The sequence below is a fragment of the Cyclopterus lumpus genome, chromosome 7 (assembly GCF_009769545.1).
Source record: "Cyclopterus lumpus isolate fCycLum1 chromosome 7, fCycLum1.pri, whole genome shotgun sequence".
In the NCBI taxonomy this organism is placed as follows: Eukaryota; Metazoa; Chordata; class Actinopteri; order Perciformes; family Cyclopteridae; genus Cyclopterus; species Cyclopterus lumpus.
The window spans coordinates 18,813,393-18,832,942 of record NC_046972.1 but is presented as its reverse complement, the minus strand read 5'-3'; the positions used below and the strand labels follow the sequence as shown (position 1 = coordinate 18,832,942).

Sequence of the window (19,550 nt, the reverse complement as noted above, 5' to 3'; positions counted from 1 at the left end):
TTACTCTCATTGGCTTTTTGCTTGCGGGGCTTTTGTTGCAGTGTGGCCCTCTGGTCTCTCTGCTGCTGTCTGTCGTAAAACACCAACCACTAGATGACAGCAAAACAAAAGAGATTCTCACACAAATGAAAGTGCACATAAATCAGGTCAATAACATAAATAGTCTCATAGACCCTTTCCTGTTGTTTATGGTGTTTGGTGCACTCGTTCTGCTCGGAGTGTCAGAACAGCTGATTCAAAACATGCCTTGAGATTAGATCAGGACAACCCAGATTCATATGCTGTTTGTTGCAACTGCCAAGATACAGAAACTGGTACTTTGTGGCACAATTATTTAGACCACTAACTCGTTGCTGCCTATCTATAGACCAGAGATGCTAAAGCATGAGCCCGTTGTCTGCTTTACACCAAGTGCAAAAGACTACACACTCTTAACTGCATTAGACACATGATACCAAATGGAGACCCGATGAATGTTGTTTGCTAAACACTGCCATTGAAACAGCACACTCGAACATCAATCCCCTGCACACAGCTCCCACCTGGGAAAACACTTGTAACCAATCAGAGCGCAGAGAAATCAGAGTTGAACACTGCAAATAAGATTCAGGTTTGCCCTTTGATGTGCACACAAAGAAGAAAGTTTGAGGATTGTAGTGGCCATATGCTGCATTTTTTTCTTTGTAAGAGTCAATTAGTATTTTGTGCATATGTTTGTGTCTAGTTTTGGCAAAGATGGCTCCAGTTTTAGAAATTGTGTTTTAGCATTTTACATTTTACAGCTTTATACAACTATAATATAATGCAATGACCATTCATTTGTAAAAATAAAAATAAATAAAAAAACCTGGAATTGAGAGTGACCGTTTTATTATTCTCAGGGTTACTATAGGGTCTAAGATTATGCCCGTTATTGCTAAAGTTTGAACTACTGGTGTGGCAAGTGTGTGATGGCTGAATACACACTTTTGTTCCCAATATATCAGCACATCCGCTACATGTGATGCTTTTACAGCTGTTATGTTATAACGATATGTTTAACCAACAGTTTTTTTTTTTTTTTATTCAGTTCTTTCTTTTCCATTTCCCTTTATGTTTTATTGTGGTGGAAAACATGAATACAACATATCGGCTAAATGGCAAAGACATGGACACATTAGTGTGACCGATGCACTGCGGTGCTCTCTGATATCGTATACTGCAGCTCTTCTGGACAAACCCCACATAGAGGGGTCATCACAGAGGGCCCGCTGCCCACAGGCGCGCACAGAGCTCCCTTTCTTTAAGGGGAATTCCTGTACGCGGGATGCTGCAGTGGCGAGAAGCCTTTTCATCCGGCTGTTTTTCAGAGTCTCCACTGCCTGCGATAATTACAGGGCCGGGGGCTGCACTTTGAGCTCACTGCGCTCATGCAGGCTCTTGAGAAAAAGCAGCGCGTCTGATTCTCACGACGCAGATATAAAAACCACAGACGGCACACACACTGCGCGCGCACGCGCGGCGTGCGCACGACCTGAGCCAGCGGAACCAGTCGGCACAGCTGCTTGGGGACATTCCTGTCGCGTCTCGTCCAACAACTTCAACCCACAGGCGAACGACGTGAGCTGGTTTGAAGGCATTTTGAACCCCCCCCCCCCCCAGTTCGACCGGTAAGACTTGAGAGAGAATGTGGACCGCCGTTCCTCCTCACTGAAACTTTTTGTCCGTGAACACAACGCGCAGAGAGGGAGAGGGAGAGAGAGAGAGAAGGAGAGAAGGAGAGAAGGAGAGAAGGAGGGAGAGAGAGAGAGAGAGAGGGAGAGAGAGAGAGAGAGAGAGAGAGAGAGAAGGAGAGAGCGGGAGAGAGAGAGAAGGAGAGAGAGAGAGGTAGAGAGAGAGAAGGAGAGAGAGAGAGGTAGAGAGAGAGAAGGAGAGAGAAAGAGAGACGGGCGCAGGACCCCGCAGTCTGTCGGTCACCGGAGAGGATGAGAGTCTGACTGGATCCACGAGGGCACGGAAACACCATGGCTGTGGACGGTAGGTGGCTTTCTGCGGGGTACACTTTCTTAGGCAGAACACACATTTAATATAAACTTAAACTTGTGAGAGCGGTTTGCCAGGTGTGTCCGTGCGTCTGTTGACAGGACGCATGCTTTAAAAGGCTGCTATGCAGTAACTGCACGAGAAAGTCCATATGGCGACAGTGTGAAGTCAGACCATTCATTTTGGGATACAGGGTTGGAACATTATATTACATCGACCTCTGGAGGAAATAAAAACTCTTTAAACTATGAAGCAGGGTGGTCTGCTGATGGCCAGTGACTTGGTGCTGAAACGGACAGCCCACCAGTTAGGACCAGTATGGCCAGTCCGGTGTTGTGACTGATTGCTGTGGTCGGTTTTTGCGTTTAAGTTACTCTCAATTGGACACTCACTGTGTGACAAATTCTGGTAAATATTATTATAGCCGCTGCGTTGCTCTCTGTTTAATCTACAGAGCAGATGATTCATACCCGCTGAAACATATTTTGCATGCAGGACACTTCACAGCATGCAAAGTAAGATTTTTGTTCATGAAAGAGTTTTTTTTTTCTATCCGGCGCTAGCAATTAATATGTGTGCTAGTTAATGAGGACTTGTTTCCCCTCACAGACTGCAAAACTAAAGGAAGGAAAAAACTCAGTCTGACAAGTGGTCTTAATTAAATGTCTTGAATCCGGGGAAGGGGCACATTTGTGGTTACTGCAGCCGCCTGGGGGAGTAATAACACTGTGGAGGAGAGTTCATAAGCACGCAGCGTCAGAGTTCCACCTCAAAGAAACAAAAATGGCAGACAGAGTTTTATTCATAATATTCTGATGCTGCCTTGATGATTGCAGTGCTCGCTTCGCTCTGAGGGAGATGTTGAGTGACAGAAAGGAGAGGCATGAAGCATATAGAAAACCAAAAGACACTCTTTCATCTCCTCAAACCCGAGCACCCAACAGCCTCTCTCCTTATGTCCTATTTTCAAAGTCTTCTCAATTCAAGATATTGGAAATGCACATTAACACACACACACACACACACACACACACACAGCACAGCTGCACAAATACCTTCAAACAGGGTGAGAAAAAAAAGTTCAAATCTGGCACATGAATCAGTAATGACCCGTGGCTCTCTGCCAAGATCTGTGCCAATAACAGTGTGTTTACTGTAGTTACACACTTTCTTTAATTACTGGATGTTGGAAAGCCACCTGCTGTTGAGTGGCTTTGGATGTCTGCCTGCAGGCCTCGTCATTAATTATCAGAATTTGGCTAGCCTCACAAGCACAACGTAATAGTGTTACCTGAACTAGGACTTCTGTGAATTACCCATGAGCTTGTATCGGCTCAGGTGACTTTGAGCATGACCTCATACCTGCTCGGTTTAATAGAGCAGGTACGAGCAGGTACTTGATAATGAGATCATCCCTGAGTGACAGGATGTTCAGGTGGGTTTGACTTGCGAGTCACGCAGTGTTGAGGGAGTGTTTTTGCAGAGCATGTCTCGTGTTGTTTTTCCATTGTCAGTTACACACAGATCCGGCTATCTAATCATTATACCCCCTGCTTTGAACTCTCCAGCGGCATCGAGTTTCAGTTTCTGCAGGCCAGCTGTGGAGTACAGGGCTCTGCCGGAGGACTTCAAGCACCAGCTGAGTCGACGGACGGGTGGGAACCTAACCTGGCATGACGGACGTGGGCAGAAGACCGCGGGAGGAAGGACAGTGAAGCTGCTGCAGCAGCCGGGCACAGAGGCTCTGCAGGTATAGTGAGCACATACTTGACCTCAACGTGTCCACGAACACAACAGATGTTATGTGATAGCCCTCAGGCTTTCTTTATTCTCCACGGTCAAGGAGATATCTTTATTTCTTCAGCGTGATAGTGCTCAACAAAAAAGAATGGCAATATTGAATCAAATTAGTATATTTGTTAAGAAGCCATTGATGGGATTTGAACTTTCCCTACGTTATTCTGTGTCGTGATTAAAATGATGGGCTAATGTACAGAGTGGTGAGGTTACAGCAAGCTGCTGTGTGTTGTAACAGTCTGGTTATTAACCACAACCACACACTTTTGTGATAAACCGAAAAAAATATGCCCAATAGTTTCAGTATCAGCACCCTCTTCTTTCTTAAAAAAATCTCTTCATACAAAAAGTGAGGAGAATTTCTGTTTTGGCTTAAAATCCTTCAAATCAACAGAAATCTTTACTCGGATTGATCCGAAGTAATTCTTAAAATGTAATCGAAAATCATAATTGTTCATATTAACTGTAGTGGTTGCATCATACAGAGTAAGAGATCATTCATTCAGCCCCACTGCATTCATACATAAAATAATGAAGACCTACAAACAAATCTCATGCTGACTATACCATTATTATATATACTATATACTATATATATATATATATATATATATATATATATATGATTACACATGCATATGATTCTGTTAAGTAATTGTACTCTCAGATTTATGTGCAGAAGGAATACGAAAGATGGCCAGGCAAATGTGGCCGGTCGGCACACATTGTTGCAAATGGCCACTTTCTTATGAGAGAATGTAAGTCGCTCTCCCCCCAGCGGGTTGGTGGGCTCAAACAGCCTTTTAGTACAGTTTGGCTTTAAATAGCACCGCTCCTCCAACACTCACACTGTGCTGCAGCAGCACTGTTGACTGAGAGCAGGAAGAAACATAATTGAGTTTAATACCAAATACTTGATTGTGCACAGTCTGTGATTGTTGTTGCACGGTGTGCAGAGCCTTTAAATAAATTAATTAAAAACAATCTCTTTATGCAAAACGCTGTCAGATCCACTTCCACGAGGCCTTCTGTTTGAATAAAATCTTTTAATTGATATTCCTTTCGTGATCTGATAACAGCACTGTCTGCTCGCTGTCACGAGGGACTGTAAACTGTCCCCGTTTAAAGCCCCATGTCTTTGTTTTCACCCCGTGAAAGAGTCTTTAAAAGGCAGCAATGAGCTGAAGCCAAAAGCTGCAAACATAGAACTGGACTTGGCTGATAACAGAGTTGTACACAATGCATCGTTTGTTTGCTTCAATCCTCTTGGATGCACATAATGTAGTGGTTGGTTTATTTTTGTTTTGGGGAACATAAACTTAATCGGTGTTGTGTGTTTGGAAGACGTGCTGCACTGAAACATGTGAAAAGTACTTTCACTTCCATCAGTTAGTTTTATTGTCTCCTTTTCTCCACGTTTCTCTCATCTACTCGGCAGCCACAGACTCCTCACTAATGTCCTGCACATGTTGGTTTGAGAGCAGAAAAAAGCTGTAAACACTCATTATAGTCTCTCTCAACAACACCATACGTTCAGTCGCTGTTGAAAGAAAAAATAATAACCGGTAGCCATTTTTCAAGCAAGAATGCCAAACAATCTTTAATTGCAGTTTCTAAATAATGAGGAGTTGCTATTTTTATTTATCTTATTGTTCAGACAAATAAAAAAAGAAAAAGCAATCAGCTTATTACCTTTGGCTTAAGGAGATTGTGATGGCCATTTTCACAATTGTTTGACATTTTACTGGTCAGACAATTCTGACCAGTAAAACAATCACTCAATCGACAAATGAATCAGAGAGATTGGTTCATAATGAAAATAATTACTTGCAGCCCGAGGAGAAAAGGCTGTATGGGTTTTTTGGGGACAATACAGCATTCTGAATGCTGTTTGTTTTGACACGCTCAAAACAATTAATTTTTGATATGAATTGAGGAAAATGTTTGCTTTCTATAAAAAGTGTGAAACATTTCAATAACATTCAAATGACTCTTGAAATTACTGTCTGCTACATAGTATGAGAAGTACTGGTCCTTTGCGTGATAATTTGGAATACTTGCATCCGTACATGGGTCCAATTTAGAAGTCAAAATATTCACATATTGGTCCACAAATAGCAACAATGCAGCATTTTAGGCAGCACAAAAACACTCTGAGTGAGAAAGTGAGAAACACTCTCCTCACAGCAAGAGTGAAAGGAAAGGAAACCTGGTGCTCTTAAAGTACGTCTTAAAGATAAAAGCAAACATTTAAGAGAACTTTCCATGATCACGGTGGTTTGGAAGTTTTTCAGGAGGCAGAAAAATATCGACGCAGACTTGCTGCTCTGAATGTGTCTTTCTTTCTTTGGTACTTTGCTCCCCATTAGCTCCGTGTACTGGAACAACAATAGATCCTCTTCTGGAAGTCAGCATGTATTTAAATGACAATGATACAAAACATTTCTGCCATCCACACTCCCAAAAAGACTCAAAACACAAACTCAAAAACCCATCTCGTACAATAATTAGCTCTACATCACATTACCACGTCATTTAAATAATAAATAAAGCAACTTACATTCCAGTAACCACAAATAAATAGACATCAATATATCTATTTCCCAAAGAGGAGAAGTTATTGTTCAGGGCTCTGGGTGTTTCATTCAATCATGTAATGGATACTGAGATTATGGACACAATTTATTACAATGTAAATACTGAAACATAAGTTTCAGAAGATGAATAATGAATAATAATTCATCAGATAGCCGTCTGACAAATTAAGCAGACCTCCAGCTCAATTTTTTTTTTTTCTTTTCGAAGCACCATTTTCTTGCATGTAAGAAAACTCTTGAGTTGGAGAAATGCTGAACCTGCAGAATTTTTCAAACTGATTGACTGATCAAAGGCCCAGTTTGATTGGTCTTCTATGGGTTGACACCTTGTAAGATTAAAGAGCCGTATCTCATGATCACACTGGCCTACACGCTCCTCCGGCTGTGCTGTTGCTGTTTCACGAGCTGCTGCTGCATGTTTGTTGATCTTCCAGAAGTTCACGTCTCTGTCCTGTTTGATCTGCATGCACATGTGGTCGCAATGGTCCCCGTGTGCTTTAATTAGAGTTTCGAACCTGTGCTTGATCTTATCGAGGGCTGACCATGTCACTTCCTCATGTACAGACTCCTCACCGGTTTACTCTCCAAACGTAGCGTCAATCTTCTCATCTACCTCTCAGCAAAATGTTGGAATATTCTTCTAATACGTCTATGAACCATATGTCTTCCTGTCTGTCTGCAGTACCGTTCCAGTGACAATTATGGGATATATCACACAAGCCCAACACAGCCCAACCTGATCCGCCCCGTCGTGCTCTGGTCACAACAAGATGTCTGTAAATGGCTGAAGAAACACTGTCCGCACAACTACCTGACCTACGTGGAGGCCTTCTCCCAGCACGCCATCACAGGTCACGCTGCCGAGATGCTCAGCAGACACACAAATGGAAAGTGGATCGAAAACACACGAAATAAAAGCAACGTTTATTTTCGCTCTCCCTTTCTAGGCCGTGCGCTGTTGCGTCTGAACGGGGAGAAGCTGGAGAGGATGGGACTAGTGCAAGAAACTCTCCGGCAGGAGTTGCTGCAACAGGTGCTGCAGCTTCAGGTGCAGGAGGAAGGACGCAACCTGCAGCTGCTCAGCAGAGGTGAGGGTGTGTGTTTAAACTCAAACCTCAACTTTAAAGGAATAGTAGTAGACATTTAAGGAGATATACTTGTACCACAAAGCGGTATACATATAGAAATGTATAGAAATATGAAATCTCAGTGCTGGTAGGTGGTGTTTATTGCCTTTTTAGTCTTTTGTGCTAAAAGCTGCAGCTTCATATCAACAATACAGACATGAGTGGTATCAATCTTTGTTTCCCAAAATGTGTAACTTTTGATTTCAAATGTTTGGAATAATCCCAAAAAGTATTAATCTTTCTGTCACTCACAGGTTCCTTTGGAAGAATGTCATAGCCAGATTGCTGGAAGAATTGGACAATGTGGAACTCTGGGATATTTACCCAAATTAACTCAAATGTGAATCAGATCTGTGGGATGAATCCGTCCAGCGGGCAGCGAAGTACGAGTTGTGTTGTTGAGTGGAAGTTGGCAGCTTTTCATTCTGCACAAAAGAACTGACACAATCTTTGCGGACTGTCAATGAACTGTGATGGAAAAGCACCGAGACAATCTGCTTTGTAAATGTTTTGCTCTATTAACTATTTCTTTCTTACTGTCTCTACCTCTCTCTCTCTCTCTCTCTCTCTCTCTTGTGAAACTTTTTTAATGTCAAAAAGTAAATAAATAAAATACACATGCACATCTACATATCAATGCTTTTAGTGCAGGTGCCTACTTAAATGCCAGGAAAAGTGTTCGTTGCCCTAGCAAATGCAGTTCTGAGGAAGCACGTGATGATGAACTACAGTACCCACAATCCCACAGCAAGGATAAGAAGGAATCCAGCAGATGCCGCCGGCTCCGAGGTCGCAGGATCCCCATGGAAACGGAGTGCAGGAGAATAATGTCGTCCCGTTCGGACAGGTACACGATGGTGTCCGTTTTTTCTGCATATGTTTGAAATCTCTGTACCGAAATTACTCCTGTGATTTTTTTTATTTTTATTTTTATTGAGTCGGCAGCAGCGTCGTGGACCGGTCATCTGACGCTAACCACACTGACTCCCCTCTTCCAAACAGCAAAACAGCACCCAATATGTTTCGTTTCTAATGTTGATATTATTACATGGAAACTCATTTCTGTTTTGTATTGATTCATTGTTCAATATGGTGACATATTGGAGGCTGTAGTTGACCCATCGAGGGAAACATGAAGCTCTTCAGGAGCCGGCGAGCTACATGCTGACGTCATACGTTGGTCACGCTCACTCAGGAGAATACCAGAATATCCCTAAAATATACCGAAATAAACCTTTTAAGCATATTTAGTATTCAGATGGAAGATATAATTCGTGTCGATATATATATTATTATTTTTACATGAATTAAAAAAAAATCTAATCTTTATGTAGAAAAGTGTCTCCCTTTCAACCCTGTGCTATTTTATTTCCCTGTCTGCAAATAGGCAGTGGAAGTATAGGCATGTTCAGATTTACTTACTTTAAGTAAATATTTGTGTTGTGTACTTTACTTACTTTCATTTATTAAAGTAAAAGTCGCAATATACGCCATAAAATACATTGTAAACAAAAGCCCTACATTTAAAATATGACTTGTGTGAAAAGTACATGTCTTGAATCTGTAAATATTAAAAGTACTCCTGTCATTGTGATGTTAAAATATTCAATCTAAATGTGATTTTAGTTATTTTTTCCCCTTAATATATAAGTACAATTTAAAATGAAGGACTTGTAATTGAGTATTTTGTAATGAAGTATTGCTACTTTCTACACAAGTATAATACCTCGATACTTCTTTTTCTCATTCCGTTTCTCCATACTGTAATTTTAGAGTTATTCCTGTCTTGTGTGTGCATGTGACATCTATCTGTCCTGGAGGAGGGAACTCTTCTCTGTTGCTCTTCCTGGCGCTTTGGCCTTATTTGCGTGTCAAAGAGCTCTAAGAACAGATGGCGTTGTACATTATATAGATTGTACAACCACGTGAGGAAAATAGGCCGTATAAATTAATTAGCTTATTTGACCTGACTAGAAAAAAAGAAAATGCAGCAATTAACCCAAACAAAGTAAGGAAATGTTTTTAAAGCTGCCTTCAGGACACGTAAAGGCAAATCTTGTTAGGGCTGAAACGATTAGTCAATGCATTGAGTCCTAATATGATGATTTTCTTCTGTTTGATATCATTGTACACTGAATATTTGTGAGTTTTGAACTGACAAAACAAGACATCTGAATACTTTGAAATGTGTTTAATACGCCCAAACTAGTCATATTGTAACAGCACGTGTAGTGTGGCTGTGACGGAGGTTAACTAAGAGGAAGGCTCAGCAGAAGACGGCCGTCCCGTCCTGCGTGTGCTTACTAGTGTCTCTATTAATACCAACCAAGCAGCCTATTGTTGCCAGTGTTACAGTGATCCTCTTAGTGTCTGTCACACACACATACACACACACACACGCACACATACACAGACACACACAGACAGAGAGAGAGAAAAAGGACACATGTACAGCAGCACTGAGATTTTTCAGATGATTGTTGAGTCTCCATATAGATACAGACTGTGAATGGACACAGTAAAAGCAGACTACAAACAAAGCAAACAAAACACCTTCTTGACTTTTGGTCAGTGATACTCTGCTGAGTTGCCACGGTGACAGGCGAGCTGGAGGGTAGCAGGTTGTTGTCTAAAGCAGATACGACTCTGCTCGACTGCACAGGAGCCAGAATCTCTGGCTGTTGGTCTTTGGGGTCCGACTGCAGGTAAGATCTGACCGTCTGTGTTGTCGTTTTCTCTCAGCGCCGGCAGGATGCTAGTTCTCCCCCTCACAAAGCTCACAAACACACGGTGCATGTGTGAGCTATAAATAAAGTCTCTAAGAAAGGGGTTTGCTGAGAGGTCGGAGGGAGCGCTGGATCTCGGTTAGTTTGCAGGGATTTTGGTGTGTTTTGGTTTGTGCTCAGTCACAGAGGGTCGTCTGTCGTGTCTCTTCAGTTTAAGTGCATGTATGTGGTTGTGCATCACAAACATTGAGAACTGAACAGAGGTACCACTTACATTTTTAATTACGGCCTGTGGGAATGCAGGTGTCCCTGAAGGTGGCAGCTTGGCTGACTTATATTTGTTCCATAGTTAAAGTATGACACAATCCAGGCAGTGGAGGAAGTGTTCAGATCCATTACTTCTAATACCACATTGTAAAAATACTACATTACAAGTGCAAGTTCTGTATTAAAAGGTTTACGTATTATTATAAGTACCCTTGTGGGTGTATAAAGTATATCTACTGTAACAAGACAATATACCTCACAGTATATGTACTAGTATGTTTCTGCCTAATCAAACTGATTCAGCTTTATTATGTCCTGTTTGTATATATTTAAAATTTAAATCAAAGCTCGACATGCCCCGTGTTATCTAATAGCTGTCTGCAATTGCAATAAAGTCTTGAAAACAAAACACATTTAAAAAAAAAAAAAATTCTGGAGCTTTTAACCACATCTCAAGGCCTTAATCGACAGATAGAATTTTGCCCAGCACGGCAGGTATGCTGAGGAAGCTCTGATGAAGACTGAGATATGGTTAAAGCCCTTAGGTGGACCTTAAGTTTTGTCAAAATCAGTCACACTAAATGACTGACCTTTGTGTAGACGTGTGTGTGTGTGTGTGTGTGTTCAGGCTGTAACTTGCCCGGCTGTTTTGCTGTCTTGCAGTGGGAGCGGGGAGGACTCGTTGGACCGGCTCCTGCCTCCCGCCGGGGCCCCTCGCAGGAAGAGCACTACCTCACTGAGTACAACCGAGCCTCCTCTGCTCCGCACAGGCACGCGCACCATCTACACTGCCGGCCGACCTCCCTGGTATGACGAGCACGGAGCGCAGTCAAAAGAGGCCTTTGTCATCGGTACGACGCTCACTGATGATGTTTTCAGACCTCCCGACTGTTTTCTTCTTTCCACACCTTGGTGCCAAGCTGTGGCTTTGAGCTGCAGAACCTTTTCCCCTTTTCTGTCTTCTTATACCCATAAACACTTTACTGCTATCACACATGCGTACCGCCAGACAACATTACACACACTCTGAAAAACACACATAATGGGCCATTGACATGCTGTGTGGATCTACAGGGTTGTGTGGGGGTAGCGCCTCAGGGAAGACCACCGTGGCCAATAAGATCATTGAGGCTCTGGATGTGCCGTGGGTTGTCCTGTTGTCTATGGATTCTTTCTACAAGGTGAGAGAGCCGTGCATTTTTACGCTTTCTTTGTCTTATTTTATTTGGCTCTCACTAAATTATCTGTGTTTTCATTGTGGGAAGAAATTATTTTCGTTACACGAATTGAAATTCACATTCAGTCACAGCACCTGAAAGCTATAAGTACCCGCTCGGCTGTCACGGTTTTAAATTAATAATCTGTTGTGGTCGCACTTTAGATTACAGCCTCATTTACATATTTTGTACATAAAGGGCACCGATGAAAAACTTGCTTAGTACACGTATCTAGAAATACAATACACTTAAGCACGTCTTTAATCACTTCTATGTCATTTAACAACAGACATTCTTCTTGAAATGGAGACAAACTGCATGTGGCTCTTTCACTTAGGAAAGCACTTAATTATGAATGTTAATTTTAATTACGATATAATACTATTCCTTCAGCACACCCTTGAAAGGGGAACAGCTTGCCACACTTATTTTCTTCACGCTGTATCAATCTCTATCACAGGACAGAAAGTCTTTGTTTAACTTCAACTTCATTGTTCCCAAAGGAAAACACAGAGCACTGACTTAAAAAATAATTAATTAATTAAAACATAGTACAAATATATCTAAAGAACAACGCCAAGCTGACATAAAACAATGTACAAAGACATGAGAGCATAAAAACAGTCATCCGTAATTAAAACCCACCAATGTTATATAGAAAACTGATCATCAGCTGATTCCTCCTGAGCATTTCACACTTTGATGGCATGAGAAATGGAAATTCATGCACATTTAATGACCACAATGAAACTTCTCACAACTCCAAAAGCTCGTGAGGGGAAAGCAGGGAACTTTATAGTTACCAACATACGGTGGAAAGATGTTTCTTCTTTTTGTCTTTTTAAAGAATAGTTTGACATCTTGGAAAAATGTGCGTATACTTGCTTATCTGGGTCAGATGAGAAGATCGATGCCAGTCCAGGCATCGTTATTCTCATTTAACTTGGGTCGCACGTTGAATAAGAATGATGAGCTCTTCCTTTTTTAAATGCATTATCAGCAACCACCCACGGGAACCGGCAAACTTGAATCTGCTGTGTTTTACAGGTTTTATCCTCGGAGGAGCAGACTTTGGCAGCGAGTAACGATTACAACTTTGATCACCCGGGAGCTTTTGACTTCGAGCTGCTGGTTGCCACCCTGCGAAAGCTGAAGCAGGGCAAGAGCGTGAAGATCCCGGTGTACGACTTCACCTCACACGGGCGACACAAGGACTGGGTGAGTGGAAAGCTCCCCGGTGAGGCGTCCCTCAAAGACTTAAACTGTTGAAAGATTCAACATGTCTCCTGTAAGTTCCCAAAGTAGAACACAGTGAGGAAGCGTTCGGCTTTTTTCGGTGGATTGACTTTTCAAAGCTGAAAATATATTGTCAACTTAAATAAAATATTGCTATTTTAAAAAGGAAAAAAAAGTATTTCCCAAAGTGACATCCTGCAGCCTTCATCAAAACTAATACAAAAGAAAAAGAAGCTGAACTGACTGTACATGAAGCAGCTTTGAAGATTGTTGGTTTTCTCTCTCCGCTTTGTGCAGAAAAATGTGTATGGTGCCAGTGTAATAATATTTGAAGGAATTATGTCTTTTGCCGACAAAGAGCTTCTTCAGGTGAGGAAATGTTTTTCTTTCTTTCTTTTTGACACATTTCTGAGTGAAGTGAAAGCCACCAGCACCAGGTATTGTTGTTTGAGCAGCTGCTTTGGCAGAAGGGACTCTTATTGAAGCGTTCGGGGTGGGGGGGGGTGTTGGCTCTTCCCACCTGCAGCTCCTGGATATGAAAATCTTTGTGGACACTGATTCAGACATTCGGCTGGTCCGCCGGCTGCGCAGGGACATCACAGAGCGCGGGCGGGACATTGAAGGCGTCATCAAGCAATACAACAAGTTTGTGAAGCCGGCCTTTGAAATGTACATCGAGCCAACCATGAGGCTGGCCGATATTGTCGTGCCGAGAGGTGAGACTTCCCTTAAATAACATAAAGTAGAACGATTCTTTTGTTGACTTCAGAGAACAGACCCAACATCTTCTTGTCATTCCTCCTGAGGTGGTGGGAACATGGTGGCCATTGATCTGATAGTCCAGCATGTCCACAGCCAGCTGGAGGAGGTGAGCAGCCAGAGCACTGATTACATGAGGCTGGCGCCACCATGTGTCAGAAAGCTGTAACAATATGTACAATACAATGCTTCAAGCTCACATTATATCCCTCTCACTTTACAAAGTCTGAAAACGCCTGTTGTTATGTTGTATTCCTCTTGTTGTCAACAAGTCCCATGGAAAGACCCCAAACAAACTTATGTATCAGATCTTTATTGTAAAAAAATAAACCAGAACAAACACATGGGTTTGATAGATTTTTTAATAGGAGTAATAGGAATTCAACGTTATCCTTAGGAAAAAATATCAACTGTTAGCAAGAGGCAAACGTATATCAGAGAGATGAAGAATTAAAGATTCAATAAGGAATTCATTAGCAGCTAAGCTTGTTAATACTGGTCCATTTATCTGTACCGACTTATTGCTCCTATTCTATATTCCTTTAGAGTCATTCTCCGCCCTGCTGCCATAAATAATCATGAGCACCAAATCAGCAGCAGAAAATAGTCCCGGACAAATTAACGATTTACTCATTGTTTGAAAACTACACATTTTGTTACAAGTGTTTGAATATGTACATATTCATCAGAAATGAAGGGGTCCGGGGCTGTGGACGTCCTCTCACTGTCTCTATTGTTTCTCTTTGCCTCTCTTCATGCAGCGTGAGCTCAGTGTCAGGTATGCGCACACGTATCTTGACTTTTTTCCCCCTTCCGGCTCTTTATTGGAGATGTTTGAGTCGTCGTTGTGTCCGGGCTGAACCTTCACACACTGCTTTTCGTGACTCGGTCTTAGTAATTACTGTGTGCAGCAGAATAACACATTGAAACCTTTTGATCTGAACCGCCTCCCCTCGGTCACAGGGCGCTCCTGGCCTCGGCTCAGCAGACGCAGCCGCTGCCCCAGACGCTCAGCGTGCTGGAGAGCACGCCGCAGGTCAAAGGCCTGCACACCATCATCAGGTACCTGAACCGTGCTCAGCGAATACAACTTTTGAGTAATCGTGGCGGCTCATACAATAGGAGTTTTAATACCTATTTGTGTTTTGTCATGCAGGAATAAAGGAACCAGTCGAGATGAGTTCATTTTCTACTCAAAGAGATTAATGCGGCTTCTCATAGAACACACCCTGACGTTTCTACCGTCTCAGGTGGGTGGACTGTGAAGTGAATATTAAAGGGGTATTAATCAATATGTTTATGTTAACAATGGACAGAGGTTGCTCGGAATGATGACTCTGCAAGAGTTCCCCTTCTGGTCGATACAATTGTGTCTTTCAGCCCATTGTTTTGGTTTTTCCAGCCCCGCTGTACTTTTTCTGTCTCGGTTCACTCTCACCGCTCTAATCGTTGTGTCATTTCATTTATTATCTTCCTGGCAGCCGGCAGTTTTAGTTTCTGCCAATATAGTTTAGAGACATGAAGCTTGTTTGAGATAATTATAATAATCACACTCTGACTGTTATTTTAATGATGGGGTTTCTCACAGTCTTTGTCGCGCGGTAATGAAGCTGAATATAGCAATTTTGAAGACTCCAAATTAACACCTCACAAGTTAACTTGTTTTTCAACTTACTTACTTCAAATTTACTTCTCAAGACAAAGTTTTCAACACAGTTCTATCTCCCAACAACGTGGCAGACAAACAATAAAAATGACTGAACTCTCTCTGTGATGTTGTGTCTGAAGCAGAATTTAAGTTGAATTTAATACCATTCTGACATCAACCAAAACCACTGGATGAAGCTATCGTATAAAAGAATTTTTATTGGAACATTTTTGCTATTTAACGTTAAGCGTGGGCCATTTTGTGGTGAATGTCCTAAAGCAAACAAACTGCCCCATTTTGCGTCAGTAATACAGGACATATAGTACAGAAATATCTCACACATTCACGAGACAAAGTTTCATATATACCCTTTTTAGAGTAGATGACATCTAAAATATGCGGGCGCATTGCTGCTCCATCCATCCAGTTGCATTGAATTAAAACTGTTAACAGCATAAAATATCTGGTTGTTGCATGTTCGGTTTTCAGTATCGATATTCTAACAGATGACTCAAGTAATACATAATTCAGGGCGGCAACAGGTGTTTCTGTTTAACTAGCGACCGTGTTAACTGGTGACTTTTAGCCAAATGCCTTCGTGGTTGCTCGTAGTAACTTACAGAAATGGTGAGCGTAGATAAAGTTGGTGTTTTTCAACAGCTGCCATCACCAACAGCAACCACGGACGCATTCGGCTAAAAGTCACCAGTTAACACGGTCACTAAATAAGCCAATGACTGCGAGCTACTTAATGTGTGGACGACCACTGGACAGATCCAAAATGCTCTTGTTTGTATTGCCCATTTCACAACTCAATAAACTAATATATCTATATGTCTATATGTCATGACATTTAACATTCTGTACATGTAGTCTACAAGCATCTAGTGACTATGTAATTTCTACCTGGTGTATTACACTAGGTTTCACCTGTATATCTGACCAATAATATTGGCCCCTAATGTATTCTCCTCACTCTGAAAGCACACAGATCTGAATAGTCAACTTGTTTCGGTTGCATTCACCATATTTGTGGATTATTGCCCTTCTGCATGCTCCCACTTATGTACTCCATTGTTTGCAAACGATAGTCTATATGCATACAATAACATGAATAGATACCTATTGAATCTTTTCAATAGATCTCCATCTATGGGAGTCGTGTGTTTGTGTAATAAGAGGATATTTCTTCTCTATCTTCCAACAGTCGTGTGTCGTCCAGACTCCACAGGGCCATGAGTACGAAGGCCGCAGCTACAAGGGGAAAGGGGTGAGTGATGCTCCGGTTTGACAAGGTCTCGTTAGCATCTAGTCGAGTGTGTCCGCGGGGCGTTCTGTCATCACACTTGCTCCACTGCCTCGTCTCCGCAGATCACCGGTGTGTCCGTCCTGCGGGCGGGAGAGACCATGGAGCCTGCCCTGAGGGCCGTGTGCAAGGACGTCCGCATCGGCAAGATCCTCATCCAGACCAACCTGGACTCGGGCGAACCAGAGGTAGAAACTATTTGCTCATTTTGCGCCGAATGTCCTTCGCATCACATCTTCAAATCAGGATTTTTTTTCAAACAAAAGATGGCAAATGTTTCAATTGTTTTTCTTCTTTCGTTCTTCTGCATGATGTGTGTCTCCGTGGTAACTACCCGTCCTGCTTTTGTAACCATGGTAACCTGTCTCCTCCTCTCTGGCCCCGCCAGTTGCATTACCTGCGTCTGCCCAAAGACATCAGCGAGGATCATGTCATCCTAATGGACAGCACCGTCTCCACCGGCGCTGCTGCCATGATGGCAGTGCGAGTCCTATTGGTGGGTGGATATTAACGTCATTATTCTTCAGTCAGGAGACAAGAGGGACCCGGTCTCCTCTTCACCAGTCACATGTTTTAATACTCATCGTTGTGGTTATTGATTGGGAATTAAGTTTTGTCCTGGTGAGATTAGCTAAGCATTATTTCTGCAAAGAGAAAAGCCAGAAATGTCCTTCCCTTTCCACTTGCAAAAGATCTGTGTGTGTGTGTGTGTGTGTGTGTGTGTGTGTGTGTGTGTGTGTGTGTGTGTGTGTGTGTAGGATCACGAGGTGCAGGAGGAAAAGATTGCGTTGGTGTCTCTGTTGATGGCGGAGCTCGGAGTGCACTCTGTGGCCTACGCCTTCCCGAAGGTCAAAATCATCACCTCCGCTGTGGACAAGAGTCTGGACGATTTGTTACATGTAACTCCTGGTATCGGTAAGCCATCACATGCACGCTCTCACTCTTTCTGTTACTGTACTGTTGAATCAGAAGGCATGCATCAAACATTTGCTCCACAATGAAACTTATGACAACATTTTAAGTCTCTCAATCTCTGAAGAACTGTAATTTGAATTACAGGTGACGCACAAAAACTATAACTTCTATTCCATAAAATGTTGTCAGCACACACACACACACACACACACACAACAACAACAACTCTTTCTCAAGTGTGCACGGTGTTAGTTTCAGAATCTAAAAATGTCCACGGCCTTTGGTTCAGATAAAAGATAATAAACGTTTGTGTTTCAAGTTGACGGATTTCATTTCATGTCCCGGCAGATTCTAATTTTATACTCGTGTCGCTTCAGATTTGAAGCGAGCGCTGCGCTCAATCAGCACTGTGACTAAACGGCACAATGTGCGTATCAGATCCATCAGTCTGTTGTTTGCCAACATAAATAGTTACACACAATTACATAATTGAACCATGTTACACCAATTGATTGAAGTGAGTGAATCAATCACAATTTCATCCTTTTTAGAAAACCCGTCACTGAGCTCTTATCTCAACATCCTCCAAAAGTTGCATCCATTTAGTTTGAATGTGTCTTCATGCTGCTGATGAACAGCAGCTCTGAGTCCACTGTGGTGTGTTTTCAGGGGACTTTGGGGACCGGTACTTTGGGACGGACACGTCCGACAGCTGGAGGGATGAGGACCACGAGCAGCCGTCTCACTGACACACACATCTGTCAGCCACTGTGAAAGGAAATACAAACACTACTTGAAAACTCCCGTTATCGTGCATCCTCTCCTTCAGGCATATAACCAGCAAAAAAAACAATTATATATATATTCACTTTTTGTTTTACATGAACTTTTGTACTCTTATACAACAAGTGAGTCTTGGTCAACTTGGATGCCGGAGGGAAAGAGGGATATTTGTGCTCTAGTTACAACTGAGTGTTCATCATTTTCATACAGAAGGTGAAACGGTGCCGTTACCTTTGAGCTACAATAATGCAATAACAGTATTAATATTTACTAAATTATTTAATCCAGGATTGCACCAGCTGCGCCTGAATCCTGTTCTTAGTAACTATGAGATAGTTTAAAATGAGTAATTTACAAAATTTGGTTGCACCATCAAAACTTGTGAAGGGGTAAATCGGTAAAACCGTCCAATCAACTGTGTAAACATGGACTCCCCACCAACTGACATTATTAGCGGCATACTCTTATTTCTAATATATGAAATAAAAAATCATCAGTCATTTCCCTCATTATTAACCAGCAGGTCAGAATTCAGACGTGTCCACCAAAACCCGCTCACTCTCAGCAGCTCCTATTTAGCATTTAGAAACTAAAAACTAAACTAAAGATGAAATAACATCAATATATACATAACTCATAGCTATTTTATCATGCACAGCTGGTTGAACCACTCAAGAATATGTTCATGCATAAATTGAATTCATACTTCACGCTGCTCTAATACATTTTTGTTACACATATTATTGTAACAATCATCTAGAGAAGAGTAGTCGTCAGATACTAAACACCACAAATCCTGCAAAAATGCAAAAAGTATCTAAAGATTTTTACATGCAGGGTAGAAGAAAACATCTTGGAGATTTAATTCAGTTCTCACTGCACTTTCTATTTCCACAGGACATTATTTTTTCATCATGTGGTCTGGACTGATCCACCAGCTGTGGATCAGGTTATCAGAGCGAGGTCACAGAGGGTCACTTTTCTCTTGAATATGATCCTCGGTCCTCTCTGATTCTCAAGGTTCAGAGACAGGCCGCCCGACTCCCCCTGCGATGCACTCTACAGCCTGAGGGGGTCACTGTAGCTCACATTTAGCTTCTCTCAGTGTGATTCATAGGGGTGTCCTTTTGAAAAAACACTGTCTCTACAG

General features: G+C 42.0%; 2 protein-coding genes across 3 annotated transcripts; both read left to right on the top strand.

Annotated features, from left to right (window-relative positions):
* The first annotated feature begins 1,857 nt into the window (after positions 1-1,857).
* Positions 1,858-8,208, top strand: samd10a (sterile alpha motif domain containing 10a). 2 transcript variants are annotated; one of them, XM_034537174.1, is made up of 5 exons: positions 1,858-2,016; positions 3,591-3,772; positions 7,099-7,267; positions 7,364-7,504; positions 7,798-8,208. In XM_034537174.1, the coding sequence occupies exons 1-5, from the start codon at positions 2,004-2,006 to the stop codon at positions 7,818-7,820; spliced, it is 528 nt and encodes a 175-aa protein (XP_034393065.1). In that variant the 5' UTR covers positions 1,858-2,003; the 3' UTR covers positions 7,821-8,208. The 2 variants fall into 2 exon arrangements, with proteins under 2 accessions (XP_034393065.1, XP_034393063.1); XM_034537172.1 differs by having other exon boundaries at positions 7,364-7,510.
* uckl1a (uridine-cytidine kinase 1-like 1a) lies at positions 8,155-18,793 on the top strand (the record flags this gene model as incomplete). The annotated part of the gene is made up of 15 exons (XM_034537815.1): positions 8,155-8,390; positions 11,200-11,387; positions 11,611-11,717; positions 12,801-12,971; positions 13,287-13,358; positions 13,516-13,705; positions 13,796-13,857; positions 14,510-14,526; positions 14,712-14,810; positions 14,905-14,998; positions 16,604-16,666; positions 16,768-16,890; positions 17,091-17,198; positions 17,461-17,617; positions 18,287-18,793. Coding segments are annotated over 15 exons (1,767 nt in total), but the record flags the coding sequence as incomplete, so codon positions are not given.
* Between the last annotated feature and the right edge of the window lie 757 nt (positions 18,794-19,550).

Excerpts from the sequence above, each read along its gene's own strand:
- samd10a (XM_034537172.1), top strand. Across the intron at positions 3,773-7,098 it reads CGGGCACAGAGGCTCTGCAG|TACCGTTCCAGTGACAATTA; the intron begins GTATAGTGAGCA and ends GTCTGTCTGCAG. Across the intron at positions 7,268-7,363 it reads CTCCCAGCACGCCATCACAG|GCCGTGCGCTGTTGCGTCTG; the intron begins GTCACGCTGCCG and ends CTCCCTTTCTAG.